Source organism: Mirounga leonina, unplaced genomic scaffold (assembly GCF_011800145.1).
Source record: "Mirounga leonina isolate KUSES-001 unplaced genomic scaffold, KU_Mleo_1.0 Mir_114, whole genome shotgun sequence".
Taxonomy (NCBI): Eukaryota; Metazoa; Chordata; class Mammalia; order Carnivora; family Phocidae; genus Mirounga; species Mirounga leonina.
Window position 1 is genome coordinate 51,097,348 of NW_023270265.1, and position 19,779 is coordinate 51,117,126.

At 47.1% G+C, this 19,779-nt stretch overlaps 1 protein-coding gene across 1 annotated transcript in view; it reads left to right on the forward strand.

The window, feature by feature from the left end:
• Positions 1-19,779, forward strand: part of MGMT (O-6-methylguanine-DNA methyltransferase) — a 294,779-nt gene that overhangs the window by 224,881 nt on the left and 50,119 nt on the right. The window contains exon 3 of the mRNA XM_034986117.1: positions 12,832-12,992. Within this exon, the coding sequence (XP_034842008.1) occupies positions 12,832-12,992 (161 nt within the window). The remainder of the gene's footprint in view (positions 1-12,831; positions 12,993-19,779) is intronic.

Sequence of the window (19,779 nt, forward strand, 5' to 3'; positions counted from 1 at the left end):
GATATCAGTATTGCTACCCTGGCTTTTTTTCACTTCCGTTTGTATGGTAAATGTTTTCCATCCCTTCACTTTCAGTTGTATGTATATTTAGGTGTGAGGTTAGTCTCTTATAGGCAGCATGTAGATGGGTCTTGTTTTTTTAATCTATACTCCCCCCCCACCCCCACCCCGTGTCTTTTAATTGGAACATTTAGGCCATTTTGTATTTAAAGTAATTATTGATAGCTATGTACTTATTGCCATTTTGTTAATTGTTTTCTGTTTGTTTTTGTGGTTCTTCTCTGTTCCTTTCTTCTCTTGATTTCTTTCTTTGTGATTGATGAGTTTCTGTCACATTTGGCTTTCTTTCTCTTTATTTTGTGCATCTGTTATAGGTTTTGGGTTTGCCATTACCATGAGGTTCATACATAGCATCCTGAATATACAGCAGTCTATATTAAAGTTGATGGTCATTTAATGAACACAGTCTTAACGAGGGATTTGTATTTCCAAGAATCTGTGAGTTCTGTGAGATTTTAAAATTTGTTTGCATTGCAATTAAAATCTTGGAGAGTAAACATCTCATCATTTATAAGGGTAAAATGCTTCTTCAGTTGGGAGTCACAGTTGGGAGATGTTTTCATACAACAAGTTCAAGTTACTATGTTTCAAACTAGAGTTTTCTTGAGTATCTGAGAATCCTTTGAAAAGAAAAGGATCCCAAAATTCTCGGGCCAGAGATTCCAATCTAAGCCAAGGACTTAAATTCAGAATGGCGCATACTTGGGACCTCTGTAGACATGCTGTTGCACATCTGTACTGAGAAATAAGACCCAGTTCTGAGAGTAGGGAGCTAGAGATTTGGGACCAGAGAAGAAGGGAGACTCCAGAGCATTAACAATTGCGTTGTATTTGTGGTTGGCAGAATGAGGCAGCCCAGAGTCCCATGTCTGACCTTGGGGATTAGGTGAGCCTGCATGGGGCAGCAGAGAAAGGACATGCTCTCTCTTCAAGCTCCCACCAGATAGATTTTCAGTGGGGTCTTCTGCCTCTTTGTCCCCCTCTGCTGTTCTCAAGCTCTCAGGGTGAGGCGTTTAGGGGTCAAATCAAGACTTAGTGCTCTGAAGTACTGCCTCCTGACTCCAGGGTTCACGTGCAGGGCCTCTTCCCTTGTCCTGGCTGTCAGAACACCTGTAAATAAATGCTGCTTTGTTTTTGCTGGAAAACTCTGTGACACCCCCTTCTCTCTTCCCCTGGGAGGGCTGTGAACCGGGTCCAGGCATGGAGCTTACGGTCCACAGACCCGCCTGCCTGCAAGTGTGACAGCCTCCCAGAGGGCTGTATTGATTTTTTTTAAGAGGAAGAAAAAGGCATATAAAATTGGACTTTCCAACCTTCTTTGAGTAGAAATTGGTGCTTCCAAAGGGAATTTTAATTGGCTGGCTTTGCAGCTAAAATATTTTCTACCCCTTTCTTTCTCTTCTTCACCCTGCCTCTCTCTGTTCATCCTTTTAGACTTCCCCCAACCCCGTTTACTTTTACTTCCTGCTCTTGAGCAAAATTGGGTCCTTTACGGGTGGACTTCTGATTGGAAGACCTCGGGGTGTTGCTAAGTTTAAGCACCCTGGAAGGAAGACAGAGGATGCTGGGGGAGCAGCCAGCTCGGGGAAGGAAAGGAGGGGGCGGGAAATGGCATCTGTGCTTGCTGTTCAGAGCGAATCACCCTTCAAATTGAAAATCTTGATTTCCAGTGCCAGTGACAATACTTGTTGAAGAAGTACAAATCTTTCCTGCTTCTTGTAATCTACTTCTTGCAAATATTAGTACTCTGGAAAAAAGATTTATTTTAATAATGTGAGTTTTAGGGGGGTTTTTTTTCTGTAGTTAACATTGTTTTATTACCCTATATCCTTGCCAGAAAGCGCATTTTAAGAGTTTCAATTCAAAATTAAATATGACCTCAGTGTTTTAAAATACAATTACATTAACTGTCCATTTAATAGTTGCTTAAGATTTTTTTGGCCACTAATGTATAGTCAATATACTTGTCTGATATTAAATACAGGGTTTTCAGCCATGCTCACCCGCTAACATGTTCCAGCTGCAACAATAAATAGGAGCAAAGGCTTTCTGAGAAAGTGAGCTACAGAAAGTTGTTCCCAGATGAAACTGCAGTGTTCTTTTATATCATCAGCTATGCTTTTCTTTAAAAACTCCACTGTGTTTGATAATAGGGAACGATCTATTATTTATTTAGAACTGTACAAACCAATTTACAAGACAGGTAATTTAGTGGTAATTTAGGATTATTTATTAATGAGCCCAGTACACAAGTTAATGGGACCAAACCCTGTGGAGGCCCTCCTAGAAGATGTGCCTTTGGAGAGAAAAGAAGTAGTGTCTTCAGAACATTCAGTTACTATTTTAACATTTAAATTAAGACACATTCCCTTGCTAAGATGCAAAATAATTTTTTTTTCTGAATTGCATCACAACAAAGTAGTCTTGAAGCTGTCTGGAGATCAGTTTTGTCAACCATATTAAGGGTGGGTATGTTTTAGCCCTGTTAGTTCCAAAGGTGTGAGAGCCTCGAGAAGGAGCTGTGGTTTCCCAAGCTCAGGCACATCCCACTGTCCCTGTCAGGTGCTTTGCATCCGGGATACTCTGTCCCGTTGCTCACCGCACATTCCAGAATTCCCAGTCACTGTGGGAGGGGCGTGTGTGTGCCTGCTTCCTGGGAGCTGGCTTTCTTCTCATGTCTGTTTTCCCCCAGCAGTGATCAAAAGGCAGAGACTGCAGAGGGTCAGCTGGTGCCCTCTGCATGTCCTGGGGTGGGGGGCAGGGAGTTCTCCCCACTAGGACCTCTTCCCTCTTTCTGTGGTGATCTAATGGCTGCCTCTTGGAAGACTAAAAAACCTAATGGAGAAATGAGGGGCAGCATAAGTGGCCTTCATAGAATATGTCTGTAGTCACTGGAATTCAACCTTTATCTATAGCCAAAGAATGAAGATAGAGCTAAGTATGCTGCTTAATTTCATTTTTCCTGCGTTTCATCTCATTGTGCAGTTGATTGCCTTATATCAGGAGTGGGGAATGGAGCTGCCGTGAAGGAAACTCACTTAGTTTTGTGTCTTCAAATCTGAAACAATTCCAGGTTTTGACTGTAGAGTCCTATCAAAGTAAGCAGAATTGGAAGTGATGCCCAGTCCCTGGGCTTTAACAAACTTTGTTATTTGGCTGTCTGCTACGAAATCTGAAAAGGCAGAGAAATGTAGCTTTCACTGTTTAGAAAATCTTTGTGGGTTTTTCTTCCCCCTGGGGAATGGTTTTCAGCAAATTATTCATTGGAAAAATGAAATCTGAAATGCAGGTGTTTCTCCGTGCACATGTTATGGTGGCAGGACTAACACCCTTGCATCTTGTTTACTCCTCCGCTCAGCAGGCAGGCATTGAGCACCAGTAATGCGCCAGGTAGGACCCCAGGGCTGAGAGGCAGAGTTGGGATCAGCTCCGTGACAGTGCCTGGCTCTCCATTCAGGTACCCAGAGCAGCCTTTGCGGGAAGCCCGTCCATCTGACTTCTTCATGCAACCTAGGCTGACATCTGCCCTAGCAAAAAGCCTGGCCTGCTGGTTTGCCAAGCCACGTAGAACAGTACTATGGTGTTTATCACTCTGGGACTTGCTTCCACAGGGCTAAGTGTGGTGAAGATGATGGGCCTGGGACATTCTAAGGCCTAGACTTCTTACTTCTAAAAAGGAATGTTGTATGGAGTGGTCATCGAGGCATTTAAATATAAACATGGCCTTCCTTAGGGTATAGACCAATAATGCCCAGTGGGCCACTCCCTACAAACCTGAGACCCTATAGTAGGGGGCACCTAGTCTCTCTTCTTGGAAGCGTCTAGAATATAAAAAAACTGGAACTGACACTCAGAATCCCATTGTCTTTGAATTGATAGGGCAGTGGGCCTTGGATGTAGTCTTATGGATTAGGGGAACTTTATAGAAGTTACATAAATGTAAGAGAATAAATCCAAATGCTATAAGGGCTATATGCTATATAGGATAATAGGATATATGCTATCAAGAATAGAGCATGTAAATATAGGGACTTTGTATTAAAGGAGTAACTGTTTCCATTTCAGAGATCATCAAGAATACTGTGGATTCGTGGAGGTGGTCCAGAGATTAAGGTCTTTGGATCAGACAGACTCTAATTCAAATCCTGGTTGCATCCCTTATGCGTTGGTCAAGTTATTGTTGCATAACTTCTGGACTCCGTTTCATCTTCTGGAACATAGAGATAGTATCTCCCTCAGGGGTTATGGGGAGGAATAAATACAGAACAGTTTAACTAAATACCTGGCACATGTTAGGCACTCAGGAAATTGCAGCTGCGAAGTTTTATGGAAGTGTTTCCCTATAGTTGATCCTCACCTTTATTCAGCGGACCTCTCCTTTCCAAAATGCCATATTGTGTAATGAAGGTCTGACATTGAGACATTTTCTCAACAGGGACTTCTGAAGTCAGTTGCCTTGACTCTGGCTGACTTTCAATGTGTTATTGAGAGAACTGGGATATTAAATTGCATGTTAGAAAACCAATCATCTTATACCCATCTTAACTATGGCCCTGAGGTTTTCCCATTCTCGTGCTACTTTCTTTTCCCCCTAACACCTGTTTGTTTTAGGGAGCAAAGGCCCTCTCACTGATGTTTCAGTTCCTCTATGTCCCTAAAATCTTCTATCTCAGAGCAAGCTCTTGTTGGAAACCTGTGTCTTTTTCCTTAAGTGTCCTTGCAAAAATTTAATGGCACAGAGCATTTAGTCGTATGTAATGACTTTCTGCACTATCATTCTGTCGTTTGGGCACTAACATCGATTTCCCTTATCTTGGCATGTGAAGGAAGGAGTCTCATTCCTGTCTGTCTCTCCTCAGCCTGCACACACCCTCAGTGGAGCAGAGCAAGGGCACAGAGAGTCTTTGAGGGCATTGGAATGGGGCAGCTTGTAGAGAGGCCAACTCTGCGGATTGGCCCAGCAGAGAGAGACCAGACTGTAGAGGATGCTCAGAGCAGGTGGCTGCTGCCTTGGGCCACATGAGTTATAGAGTCAGCCTCAGAGATGTTGCGGTTGACTAGATGCCTCATTCTGAAATCTGAATGTTAAGATGAGGTTTCTAAAATTCTTGTTTGTGGATCAATTCATATTTGTCCCTTCTTTTCTGGGAATGAAGAGAATTACCCTATAATGCACAGTTACCTAACCCCAAAGATCCTTTGGGGGGAAAAGTACCCATATGGGAATACCAATAATTTGATGAGACTGGTGGAAAAGACTCCTTAAAAATTGTATTTTTACAGATATTTTTCGACAAATGAACTAAATTTATTCTTATTGACAGGCTTGTAATCTACCTAAGTAACAATTTGATTAGGATTTTTTATTCCTCTTTCATGTTAGCTATTTCTTTTTTAAAACTATTTCGTTGCTAATATATAAGCATTTCATTTGTAAGAAGCTAAATTAAGCTGGGAAAGCAGAATCTACCTCTCGTGTGTGAAATGTTAGAAAGCTGCTCTGCTCCCTGCTTCAGTGGTGAAAAACAAATGCAACACAGATATAAGGCTATTTGAACTCTTTATTTGCCACATTTACAATATTAATAACAGCGTTTCTAGAAGTTGTCACATCAAGTAAAAGATCTTCATTCCAGGCTGTCTTTTGGGGCCAAATTGAGACTGGATGCATGCATTTAATAAATTGTAGTCTCAAGTAGTCATTTTTGTAAATAATTAGTTTCAGTGAAAGAATAAGTTAGCATATTGTATGCATCTAATGTTGCAAATGTACATACAGCAAACTTTGCTATTAATCAACAGTCAAGCACCGCAAGTGGGGTCTCATACATAATGAATTGTGCTTAAGCCTCATGGGTTTCTTGATAGAAAAATAAAAGAAAACACAAGTGTAGTAAGCTTTTGAATAAAATTTAACTAGATTGCTCTGCATCCTGTAATTGTTTTGGAATCATTAGGGACCTGATAATTCATCTATAGTTTTGGGGTGTTTTTATCTTCATCTGTCAAATAGTAGAGATTTTAATGATATGTTAAAGTGCGGCTAAAATACAGTTTTCCTTTTAACAATTTGAACATTTAGGAGAGAAAATAAATAGGCTTTTTTAAGGCATTCTGGTCTGCCAAGTATACTATTTAAATTGTGTTTTTAAAATGTTTTATTGCTTATGTATTTACGAATCATTTTCAAAAAGAAAAAAGTATATAGTTCTTATGACATATACCTTGTATTGAGGAGTTGAAAATTTACATAACATTTTCCGGGTTTGGAGAGGGTTTTAAAATACTATCATAAATTCCTCTGTGGTCTTGTGTAGATTCTGACATTAATTTGAGCCCCAAATTTTGAAGGCTTAGGATGCCCATTAAAAACTGATATCCAATTTAAGCAACATACCTGTGACCACCCAGAAAGTGAGTAAATTGGGGCCCAGTTAAATTTTACTGCCGCTTCCTCCTCCTATTGTTAACCTTGGGACGTGAACCATTGGTGGCCTATGATAGGGTCATAAATGTAGAATCCATTTTGGGGGTGTGTGATTGTGGGGGTGGAAGGTATCAAGCAAGGAGCAGAATTTATGTCCATCTTTGTTCTGATCCACACTGTAAAAGCTCAGCGAGGGTGTGCAGAACACCTGTCAGAGCTCCAGCTAGGCCTCCTGCAGGGACGGCTGGAAGTACCACCTTCCCCGCAAAGCCGTCCCCAGGACTTCTGTCTGGACCGGGCGTGGGTTCGCTTCGCTACTGATTTCCCTCCGTCGAATGGTAGCAAAGTCTCTTTGTTTCACAGAGATGGACCTGTGAAAACAGACCCCAGAGCCCAGCACGTGAAGGTCAGTCCGTAAACCCACGTGTTAGGAGTCATGGCAGCTCCTCTCTCCCTTCAAGTGCACACGTGCAGGATCGCATCTGCTGTTTGTTGTGTAAACGTCAGTATGTTGCTGGTACTCCCTTCTCCTTCTCAGTTGACTGCAGAGCACGCCCAGGGCAGCATGGGAAACCCACGCACTGACATGCATGTCATTGGGACGGCACCGGACGCACAGTCACACCGTCCGCTGCCGCCCTGAGCCTCGGGAGGCCCCAGCCCTGTTGCTCGATGAGCCCCGGTTGGGAGGCCTTTGTTCATCTCTGACTCAGTGCTGCTGCTGGAGGCCGATGTTTCTTATACCTGCATCAGCACTCTGCTTTCCTCCTTCCCCTGTCTTCCCTGGTCTAGAAGTTCAGGTACCTGCACAGATCCCATCACACCCGCGCGGTAGTATTGCTGTGAGCTGCTAGCTGGCAGGCGGGGTCACAGAGCTGCCGCTGAACATGTCCGTTCATCAGACGGCCTGTGAGAGCCGGCATCGGGGCGGGCGTTGGGAACACGGAGCTGAGAGGCCGAGTGGAAGGTTGTGGGCACCTCCTCTGCGTCTTACCTCCACCTCCTTCTCTGCCCAGCCGTGCTGCAGACGCTGCGTCAGTGCCTCTGTGGATGAGCCGCGGGCATAACAGGTCCTTGATGATGGCTTAAATAGAATCAAGCCACAAAACTCAGTTGGAATAAAGAGTTTAAAATCTTTATTCAGCCCCTTCATTGAAAAAAAAAATGATTTTTTTTTTTTTGATCGTAGGTAGCATAATTTATTTCTTGTCTTCCATCCTACCACTGGAAAAAGAAAAGCATCTGAGCTTTAGCAAGAAGGTATCATTAAGTGCAGGACAAATCCATCAGACACAAACACAAGAGACTCTGCTAGAGATCTGTTAAATTAGACATAATTGTGCATTTGCCAGTGATACTTGGCAGCAGTATCCACATGTTTTAAAATCACCTCTATTGCAATTTTAAACTTTTGCTGAAAATGTGCACCTTCCTGAGGCTGTGGGGTCTGGTGCTCTGCTCTGGAGTCCACACTGTGTCCTAGAGCCAGAGAAGGGGAGATTTGCTTATCCAGCTCAGCTTGGGAAATGTTTCTCATTGTAAGGGTGTCCAAAATGCTGTATGTGGCTAAGGCTCTGGACTCTTCCATCCACTACAGGCTGTACCCTGCTATCTGTGTGTTTTCCCGCAGACCGATCGCCCGGCCTTGTTAAAGGACACAGCCTGGGTCAACTCGCTGCCAGATTCCAGGTGAACTCCAAAGAATACGTGTCTTTGGAACTCTTTCCTAAGGTTGTAGCTCTGCGTGGGTGAGCCTCTAGCATCACCAGTTCATGTTCCCAAACCATAAAACTCAATTTTATCCCAGGAAGACAGAAATATTGGAAAAGTACTGGGGCAAAACAAGAGAGGTTTTTGAATGTCTGCCCCCTGGGTGTAGCTAATGCTGCTAATCAGATGTGAGAAGCTTAGAACTTTTGGCCTGTTTTCTTACATCAAGTGGGATTTAAGCCAAGTACATGACATTTTAATGTCTTTGGGAAGTAGAATTCATTCAGAAATGAAGACTTAGTGATTCTTTACTACCAGCAAAGTCTTGAGGTGCCCCCAAACCCAAATACCCAAATCTCCTGCCGAACTGAGTTTCAAAGTATTGAGCAAATTCGTAGCTTTGGGAAGACCCTGGAGGACGTGGGGTCAGCAATGTTCTTCCAGGTTTCCTCCTGTCCCGCCAGCCCTTGATGCCGATGCAGACCCTGGGCGCGGCTTTCCGGTGGGCTGGCCGGCCTGGCTCGCTTTGCCCAGGGGGCTCCTGGTTCTGCAGCTGCCACTAGCCTGAGCCCTGTGCAATAAATGCACAGGTATGTCTAATTTAACAGATCCCACCCGCTGGCTGGGGCGGCGCACCCGATGGCTTCCCATGCGGCAGATGGACGGCTCGGAACCTTGTCCCTTTCCACTTGGGTCCCTCCCCTTGTCCTCCTCTGCGGCTGGGGTGGTGCTGCCTCTGTCCCCTCCCCTCCTAACCGAAATCCGTGTGTGGAGACAGCAGGCCGTGTCGCAGGTAGGAAGGACAGCTTTCCCGTGAGTGCCATCTAGGCTCGTGTGTGTAACGCCGTGAGTGGGTTCTGCTCCGTGTATGCGGGTAAGGCATCCCTGCATCACTGAAGACGTTTCAGAAGTCTGTTCTGGAGCACTCCCCCACTCCTCTGCGTCCTGATTTGAGCTGAAAGACAAAGCTGACGTCTGAAACAGTTCACCGGAACATTCTTTCTCCAAGCTCCGGAAGGGACGGGGTCACGACTGCAGGGGAACATCACTCGGGGCTTTCGATCACACCGGCGTTCCCGGGGCTTCCCCTGGAGGCTGTTGTCGGGGATTGCCAGCAATTGCATGTTTCTCGAAGAAACCCTTAAACCAAACCACATAGCATTTCGTGTTTGCTCTATTGCGGTGTGCCCAGTGCTCTCTACTGTCCTGTGTGGAAAAGCTCAGCAAAGCCAAATTCATTGGGCAGCCGCTAGCCAGCCCTCTCTTGCCAGGTTTAACAAAAGGCGGGGGCTTCCAGTGTCCCGGGATTGGCCTAGGGTGACTCTTACTGATGACGAGTGGCATCCTGGGAGAAGGTCTCAGGCGGAGCGACTCTGATGTGCCCCTTACCGCACGGTCCCGGCTGACAGCAGGACAGGGCCTGCCCTCGTGTGCCCTGTGGGCCGGCCAGCCAGCTGCCGGCTCTGGGCTCCCGCGCCTGGCACTGGCCCGCAGACGGGCGTGCGCGTCGCCGTGCTGGCTGAGCGGCAGGCTCCCCGGGAGGGCTGGGATGGGGGGCTTAAGGGAGCGTGGGCCGCGGAGCCTGTAATCACTGGGGCTTCGGGGCCGGTCGGTAGGGAAGCCTGCAGAGACTCCTCGGTAATAAGCGCAGTCACTGGCGGGGCCGTGCTGCCATCAGACCGCGGCTCGCGCTGGGGCGTGCGAAGCGAGGCTGGAGGAGAGGGCAGGGCAGAGGATAAATTTCGTTTTATTGTAGAAATGGAAATTTGTGTCATGGCTTTAAAAATCTGGTTTTATGTGTGTGTTTAATGCCATTCATTTTAAATGTAGTATCATAAATCCTTGCTTCAGAAGCAAAGCTGTTTAATTACATTTCACCCATGAATAGTTACCTAATGCCAATAGAGAAAGAGTTAAAAAGGAGACCTACAGAGTAAATCAAAGGTTGAGATCTTTAGCACAAGCATAAAAAATCAATTTAAGATGAATTTTACTACTATAAAAATTCTTCAAATATCCTTTTAAGAGTGGGAAATGCAAGTAGGGACATAGCTCCCGTTCTAGTCCCTTAGCCACGTGGAGGACGTGGCTACCGGCCTGGTCAGTGCCTCCGAAACCCAGACGCCCCTATTCTACTCAGGGGCCTCTGAGGAGGGAGCTGTAAGTCTTGGAGCAAAGCAGGTCGCTAGTGGGTACTGAAGCCCCCGCCGCTCGGTTTAAGATGCCCCGTCTCCTGTGGTGCGTATCCCTTGGCCCAGGGAGGCACATTCACCATCTGCATGACGGCCAAGCACAGCCCGCAAGCTCTGATAACCATCGGTAGCCTGCTGCAGGGTGCGTGTGGGTCAGCGTGGGCTCTTGAGGCAGTCCCTGTCCCTCTCCTGCCTCCTCAGGAGGGCAGTCTCCCATGGGCTGAGGACGGGGACATCGGCACCTTAGCTCTGTTCACGTCCTATTTGGGCAGACATCACGTGCAGATTGCTGCCTGCACAGCCGGGCGGCCTTGGCCTTGCTTCATGGGAAGGGAGCCCTGTCTCACCTAGCACACCACCCCCTCTCCCTCCACCCCCGCGCGCGGGATGGCAAAGCACATGACAGGCTTCCCCATCTTTATTCTCCAGTATCATCAGGGCATATTTATTCAGTACGGATGGAACAGTGCAAGAACAGAGGGACTAGAATTTCTCTCTGAAGTTGAATAACGTGTAAGCCAGGCATGGGAAATTCGACTCCTTCCCTGACCAGATGTCCTGATGGAACGAGAAATCAGGGCAGGGAAGAGATGCATTTGCACCCCCAGCAATGTCTCTGCACCGCTGGCTCCGTGGAAGGAGCATGTCCCGTGGGGCCCCTCTGTTGCTTTGGGGTCCACACCGACCAAGGGCCTGTCCACGTTGAGTTCCCACCGCAGAGATCTCACAAAGGTGGCAGCTGGGCCGAGGCCTGGGCCTGCTCTGTCTGGTCGTGAGTTGGCAGGATGGGCAGCTTGTGTCTGTTGTCCCTCTCTGCCTGGACGCTTTGGTGGACTCGTTTCTTTTACCTGTCACTTTCCTGTTCCTTCCTTATCACTGTCCACGTGCAAGTGCTTAGAACAATGCCCTCCCCCCGCCCCCGATCCACTTTCTGTTCTACCATAGAAAAACAGTAGAAAGGGCATTTCTGTGCATCCCGTCCAAGGAAGCTTATTTCTGGAAAGATCCAGGGACCTCAGTGGAGACTCGCCTTTCCACAGAACGCCGGGCCTGAGAGACTTGGACTCCAGCACAGGATTCTTTCTGTAAGACCTGCTTCGAGGTCTTCAGTTATTCTCTGTGCTGTGCAGTGCACAGGCTTCTGGATCTGCAACAGCCTATGCATGCTCCTGGGGGCCTCAGTCACCCTGATGTCCCCGTGCTGGGCCACATGGCCAAGCAGCGGTGGCCTCCCGACTCAGACCCTCACAGGGTGGTGGGTCCGAGGCGACACAGGCAGCCTGTAGTTTGGTGTGCAGGCGTACCCATCCTTAACACCCAGAGAGTGAGGTGTGGAGGGTCAGGAAGAGCCGCTTGCAGCTGCCCTACCCCAAAGCTTCAGTATCCGAGAATACTAGACAGACTCTGCCCTCCAGGCCCAGAAAGTGGCTAGGAAGCCTACCACCTGGTCCAGGGCCTTGGAAGGGAAGGAAGGAAAGTCAGCTGAAGAAAGCAGACTTGGTGCCAGCGCTTTTGTGGGTGTGGGGTTCTAGGAAATTGAAATAAAAATTGGATCCATCATAAAACTGTAGGGCTCAGAAGCAGGGATGTTTCCTCATTCCAGCAGAGCAGATCCCCAGAGACTCGGCACCTGCTGAAGGTAAGTCAGCTCTGTGAGAGGCCACTACCAGATCCCACAGATGGAGGAATTAGACCCTGAGGGCAAGGAACAAACTGAATCGAGTCTAAAGTATGTTGGTTTAAACTTAAGGAGATAAAAGGAAGAAGTGACCATAAGGAATGAACAAGGGAATTTGAAAAAAAAAAAACAAAAACAGAAGCCAGAGCTGAGTGACTGACGTTAGCCTCGCGGAAGGACCTACACATAGATTAGACACTTGAAGCATGAGACTCCATGGAACGAAAGCAAACTGCAAGGAAATCCCCCAGAATGCAGCCCCAATCTGTAGAAAATCCCGAACATGCTATTCTGTTGAAATTGAGTGGGAGGGGCGGGGTGATCAAAATGCAGGTTGATTACTTTGGTAGTATTTCTGGAAGGTATTTTTGATAAGATGTGATTTTACAGACGAACGATAGAGGCTCGCGTGCACCTGTTAGCCTTGCAGAGGGGCAGCCATGCGCTCACTGGGCTGGCTTCTGCGCTTGCCGTCCCAGCGCTGTCACATCCTGCTCCACCAGACTGCGGACGTTCAGGGCCCCAAGTAGCAGAGCCTGTGTACTAGGATGTTCCTCCTGGAATCGCCTCTTGTTTTCAAAGAGGAGCTGTGTTTCTTAGAGCTAAAGGTGGAAACGTGGCTGGAAGGCACCTGCCCACCCCTGCGCGGCCGTGGGCACACATACCCGGGAAACTGCCATGTGGGCACAGTAACGTTTGTCTGCTTTTCACTTGTGTGGACTCAGGGCCTGAGGCTTATTACCCTCCTGTTATGACTTTTGCAGACCCACGGAGGCCCCCACTCTTCCTGAGCTGCTCGGCCGTCCAGAGGAAATGACGGAGCCCCTGGTGCAGTGCGTGGCCTGGCTGGATGCCTATTTCCATGAGCCTGAGGTCCTCCCAGGCCTCCCCTTGCCTGCGATTCACCATCCCATTTTCCAGCGAGGTCAGTAACTCCGCCGCCTCATAGGGTTTCGCTCAGGGAGCTTGACTGATTAACTATCACTTACATCACAGCCCATTTTATCGACTCTACTGACTTGGTATTTTTACATCATCTAAACAGAGACAGCATGTGGCCACGCTATAAGGACAAGAGTTCACGATCTCCACCCATTCCAAATGCTTGTGTTAGTTTTGGCACGTGGTCACGTAATTCTTGGCAAAGGCAGTAAAAATGATGCATGCAGATCGACTCTCGACTCTTGTTGGCTGAAAGGTTTAAATAGGAACACATCTGAATAGCAGTGAATTTTTCAATAAGCTTATTGTTAACTTAAACTATCTGCTTGCCAACAGCACAGAAAATGAGGCTTGTATATGGACAATTAGCCACTTCCATAAACTCGGCTGGTGAGATTTACATCAGAGTGGGTAGCGGCATTGGGTCGTCTCGGATAAGTTTTCAACCTAATTTCTCAAACTTGCCATAGTTAGATACTGTGTTCTTAAACATGATTGAGAACTTACTGCCTAAATGTAGCAGGCTTAAGGCCATGGTCTGTGGTCACCAAAAAACATTTTCCCAGATGCTTCTTTTTAAGTTCTTGTTTGGACCTTAATTATGGCAACTAAAATTATTCTAGGCACATACCAGGGGTTTATTTTGCATAGTGATTTTTTTATACTCATTTTAAGATAAATGCATGTGTATGTGTACACAAATATGTATAGATGTATTCACACATGTACTCAAGGGAAAATACTACCCTGAGATTTTAGATAAGGTAAATTTAGAGGCGCCTGGGTGGCTCAGTTGGTTGAGCGTCTGACTCTTGGTTTCAGCTCAGGTCATGATCTCGGGGTTGTGAGATCGAGTCCCACATTAGGCTCCATGCTCAATGTGGAGTCTGCTTGAGATTCTCCCTCTCTCTCCCTCTGCCCCTCCACCCCTCCCTCTAAAATAAGTATATCTTTAAAGTAAATTTAAAGCAATCTTGAATTTCAAGACAGAGTATCCTAAATATTTAATGGCATTCTAGTAGCTGCTATGATTTTCAGCAAAAAGAAACTTGAAAGTGGAGTAGGATTTTCAGGGGCAGTGGCTAGAGAAGCTCCTGGAAAGTTGAGCTAATACCTGCGTTGACTAACAAGGTCAGACAAGTGAACAGATAGTAAGAACCCTGAGCATTTTCGCACATAATGAACTGAAACAGTACAAGTGTAATGACCAGGGTTCCTTATGAGCCCCCTGTGTCATTCAGAACGGCCTCTGGGAGGGCTGTGGGAGCTCCAGTGGGCCTCGGCATGTCGCTGGGCACATGTCACGTCCTGGATGGGCCCATGGGGCCACCACCACTCTCCAGGGGCATGAACCAGCCCAGCTGCGTGGAGGCTGCGGGGAGCTCGGCATGACCTCCATGTGCTACACGGGCTGAGGAACTCAGGTGTGCCTTTGCTTCTGAAGTTGGGGCTTGGGAATCCTGGTGCTCTGAACTCTGCCATCCACGGTCATCACTTGGAGAGAACTGTGCTGCTAGGAGCAAGAAAGAATTGCGCGACTGGCTTTCCTCTCTTGCAGGCTATTGACTAGTGAGCAGAAATTTAAGGTTTTGAGATTTTCAGGACAGAAAAATTAGAAAACCAAGGCAGGAGGTATCTGTATGATCGAAGGGGGAGGTGGGAAGTGAGCTTATAAAATCCTGTCCTCGGTGTTTGAAGAGGGCTGGGACTGGCCACACTGACCCTGCCTCCCTGGCGCTGGGCCTGAGCCAGCCCGTCTCCTCGTCCAGCCCCCATAGTCAGTGTGGGTGACCAGAACGCACCAGAAGCAGCTGCTGGGGTAAGGATGGGGGCCATCCAGCCCCAGCTAGAAGCTCTTCCCTGTTGGAGGAGACCCACAGTGCTGGCGGGTGCTTCCAACTGGGGCCAGGTACTTATAGCCAGGTTGAGGGGAGACAGCCTCCAGCACCCTCCTCGGGACAAGGTCCCCTGGGCCAGCCCCGCCTCCTGACACTTAGTGGTTGCCGCCGGCCAGGGTTTCCCACGCCGTAGCATGTGCAAGCCAGGTTTTTCTAATTTAGCTCAATCACTTACTCCCAGGCAGGGACCAGGTGTGGGGATTTTACAGTTTAAGAAGGGAGGTGGTGGATGGTTATATAATACAATTGCTAACACGGAGTTAATTGGCACTAACCCCCAGATGTGGTAACACCCCTCTCTATCCAGTGGTGGTTGGCTTTGCTCCGTTTCTACTTTGTATCTTGTAGCACCAGTGAAATCCTGGTGAGTGGGCAAGTCCCATGCAAGGAAAATCCTCCGGCAGCCTCAGAGACCTCTAGACACTGCATTAACATAAAGAAATAAACCTTCACACAATGCGAGGCATGGGTACGTTTTAATGTGGAATAAATGTTTTTTTTAATAAATTCTGTTTTCTGTGCATCTTAATTTTTGGACACGTTTAACATGCTTTTGCGTATCATGTTTTCAGCATGGTCTTGCCTCTGAGATTTAGACCAGGTCTGCCTATTTTAACTTGTTCTAAAAACGTAATCCTGACAGAGCTCACCCTTGAGCTCCAGCGCCTTAACCTGCTCGTCCTCAGGCACTGGCCTGTGCCCTGGCGGCCCCCAGGGGCCAGGCCCCCACTGCATTCCGTGGGCCCCTCTTGTCTGTGGGCAAGACCGCTTCACCATTTCAGGATCTTCCATGAGATGAGCACCCTTTTCACCACTGGTTCATTTTTTAAGGCTGGTCACACACGTGCGCTGAGGTAAACCATGTGAAATTACAGTTTTTGTTAGGTTAAAAAACTTAACAAATACTAGAAATTTCACATAGTTCAACTTCTTATCTTGGAAATTCTCCCAAGTTTGATGAGTAACAAGTTAATTGCCTGGGTTTTTTGGCCAAGGAGCCGTGAAGCTGTCTTCCATGACCACAGGTCTGGAAGTGCGTGTGGCCGCCTTTTTCTGCAGCCGCTACAGAAAGGTTTCCTCGGAGGGAAAAGGGCTGCAGTTACTGGGAGTGAGGTTTAGCATGCTGCTCAGGAGATTACAAGAAAAGTGGGTGTTGAATAAGATGTGCTTTAATTTTCTTGTGAGATTGTGTTTCTGGTGGAGGGCATTTTCTAAGAAAAGATTGTTGTGTGTTGTTTTTAGAGTTTAGGGGGGGTTTTGCTTTTTGCTAATCTGCTTTATTAAAGTATCAACAGGACCAGTCTGATGGAGAAACAGCAGTCTTGGGCACAATGAGGCACTTTAGGGAGGTCAGGTGCCCCCCCATCAAGTCTTTGCAGAGGTCAGCATTATTTTGAATTCATTTTTCTCCAAGAAATAGTTACTGAATGAAGCCATTGGCCTTGAAATCTTAATGTTTCTTTTATAATGAGATATTTTTTGAAGTTCTTTCCTGTTATTATTTTCTCACTTTATATTTACTTATTAAAAGTAATGTTGCTCCATTGTATAAATATGCATGTTCATGTCGCCTTCGTAGTCCGTGGCAAAGCAGGTAAAAAGATAAAAGTAGCACTTTGCCAGAAGCGCAGTTTCACAGAGTTCGGGAAAAGCCAGACCTGAGGTAAACTGAGACCAGCTTTCATATTCAGGATGTGTGCACACGCTTTCCTCCCCTTCTCCACTCCTCTGCCTGTCGAGGTGCTCGGAGCAGGGTGCCTGGGCCTCTGCGCCTGCTCTGCCAGGCTGGGGTGGGCGCTTCTTCCCTGGATGGCCCCCCAGGAGGCAGCCCTGCAGTGCAAGCCCCGCAGTGTGTGTGGCCTTGTGAGCCCGGCGGGTGGGTGCAGACGTCGGTGGACCCCAGCTGCTCCTTCCACTGTCTTCTCACAGATGATGGTTTTCAACAGATGAGTTCTGAGTTTTCTTTTCAAAGTGACTGCAATGTTCCCTTTTAAATGAAATGTTTAACACTTTAATAATTCCTCCGTCACAGCTATTAGCTTGTAGCTATGAATCCGGTTGCCTGACAGTAGTAAGATCTGCATTTGTTAACACTGCTGGCGAGTATTCCAAAGCCTCAGAAAGGATTCTCGTATTTGTGTATCTCTGTTGAACACCCTCTTTCCAAAGGGCCTCTCCTGAAAGCCCTGCCAGAGAGTTACGGGAAAGGCCCTTCCAGGGTGGATGAATGAATTTCCCCCCTGCCCCCACCCTGTGTCCTGGAAGACAGTCCCACCATGCCATGTGCTTCCAGGGGAAGCTGTGGGAGTCCCGGAAGGCGGTTGGACCACGAGGAAGTGAACAGCATCATTACCTCAGGTCCTCACCAGAGACGGCCCTTTAACATTAAAACTCCCTCTCGGAGAGCCAAGCCAGGGCTAATCATGCCAGCCCCGCTTGGCCCCCACCCCCCAGGCTTCACTGGGCACAGGTCTTCTGCCCGCCCAGCTGCCGCTCACCCCGGGCCGCTGCCTCCCCAGGAAAGGAGGCACTGAGCCCTCCTCCTGTCAGGGTCCTGTGGCCGGTTTGGGTGATCGTCACGTGTGCACCTGTAAGTCCCGAGTCCAGCCTGAGCCTGAGCCTGAGCTCCTCTGCAGTGCGTGCAGCAGAGACCGGGCTTTTCCTTGGCCTCCCCTTCATGTCCACAGCAGGAGGCGGCTCTGTGTGTTCACCAGGTTCCTGCTGATACTCTTCCCTGCACTTGAAAAAAAAATCGAATCTAAAGAGAGGCCAATAGTTAGAGCAAGGAATGGTATTTACAGCTTCTGGTTGGTGGCTCTCACGGTTCTCCCGCATTGGCAATGAGGCCGTATAGAAGTTGTTGGCCTTGCTATGGTATTACCTAGTTTGTAAACCTTCCGATGCCCATTTATTGATTAGAACAAGCTAACAACACTGCACTTAAATTAAGTGGGAAAGAAAGCTGGTGAAAATGTACTTTCAACCCTAGGGCTGCCACACTGCTTTTTGGGGGGCAGCAGACGTAGAAATGGGGCTCAAGGCCCTCTGAGGCCAACGCTGGGAAAGGCGCGGATCAACAGCCAGAGAGGGGGTGGCAGGTGTGAGGGTCAAGGTGCCGGGAAGATGGTCAGGTGTCCGAAATCAGGAGCAGCCCCTCCCGCCATGGGGAGTCCAGCCCAGCCCCTAACTGTGCATGTGGTTTCGAGCCGGGGCGGGGGGTGGGGGGGCGCGGCAGGGGAAGGTCAGGGGTGTGTTTAAGAACAAAGGTGGGAACTGCTATTCAACATAGTATTAGAAGTCCTAGCCACAGCAATCAGACAGCAAAAAGAAATAAAAGGCATCTGAATCGGCAAAAAAGTCAAACTCTCACTGTTTGCAGATGATATGATACTTTATGTGGAAAACCCAAAAGACTCCACCCCAAAACTGCTAGAACTCATGCAGGAATTCAGTCAAGTGGCAGGATATAAAATCAATGCACAGAAATCAGTGGCATTCCTATACACCAACAACAAGACAGAAGAAAGAGAAATTAAGGAGTCGATCCCATTTACAATTGCACCCAAAACCATAAGATACCTGGGAATAAATCTAACCAAAGGGGCAAAGGATCTGTACTCAGAAAACTATAAAATACTCATGAAAGAAATTGAGGAAGACACAAAGAAATGGAAAAACGTTCCATGCTCATGGAATGGAAGAACAAATATTGTGAAGATGTCTGCTACCTAGAGCAATCTACACATTCAATCCAATCCCTATCAAAATACCATCCACTTTTTTCAAAGAAATAGAACAAATAATCCTAAAATTTGTATGGAACCAGAAAAGACCCCGCATAGCCAGAGGAATATTGAAAAAGAAAAGCAAAGCCGGTGGCATCACAATTCCGGACTTCAAGCTCTATTACAAAGCTGTCATCATCAAGACAGTATGGTACTGGCACAAAAACAGACACATAGATCAGTGGAACAGAATAGAGAGCCCAGAAATGGACCCTCAACTCTATGGTCAACTAATCTTCAACAGAGCAGGAAAGAATGTCCAATGGAAAAAAGACAAATGGTGTTGGGAAAATTGGACATCCACATGCAGAAGAATGAAACTGGACCATTTCCTTACACCACACACAGAAATAGACTCCAAATGGTTGAAAGACCTAAATGTGAGACAGGAGTCCATCAAAATCCTAAAGGAGAACACAGGCAGCAACCTCTTCGACCTCAGCCGCAGCAACTTCTTCCTAGAAACATCGCCAAAGGCAAGGGAAGCAAGGGCAAAAAGGAACTATTGGGACTTCATCAAGATAAAAAGCTTTTGCACAGCAAAAGAAATAGTCAACAAAACCAAAAGACAACCGACAGAATGGGAGACGATATTTGCAAATGACATATCAGATAAAGGGCTAGTATCCAAAATCTACAAAGAACTTATCAAACTCAACACCCAAAGAACAAAGAATCCATTCAAGAAATGGGCAGAAGACATGAACAGACATTTTTCCAAAGAAGACATCCAAATGGCCAACAGACACATGAAAAAGTGCTCAACATCACTCGGCATCATGGAAATCCAACTCAAAACCTCAATGAGATACCACCTCACACCAGTCAGAATGGCTAAAATTAACAAGTCAGGAAATGACAGATGTTGGCGGGGATGCGGAGAAAGGGGAACCCCCCTACACTGTTGGTGGGAATGCAAGCTGGTGCAGCCACTCTGGAAAACAGTATGGAGGTTCCTCAAAAAGTTGAAGATAGAGCTACCCTATGATCCAGCAATTGCACTACTGGGTATTTACCCCAAAGATACAAATGTAGGGCTCCGAAGGGGTACGTGCACCCTGATGTTTATAGCAGCAATGTCTGCAAT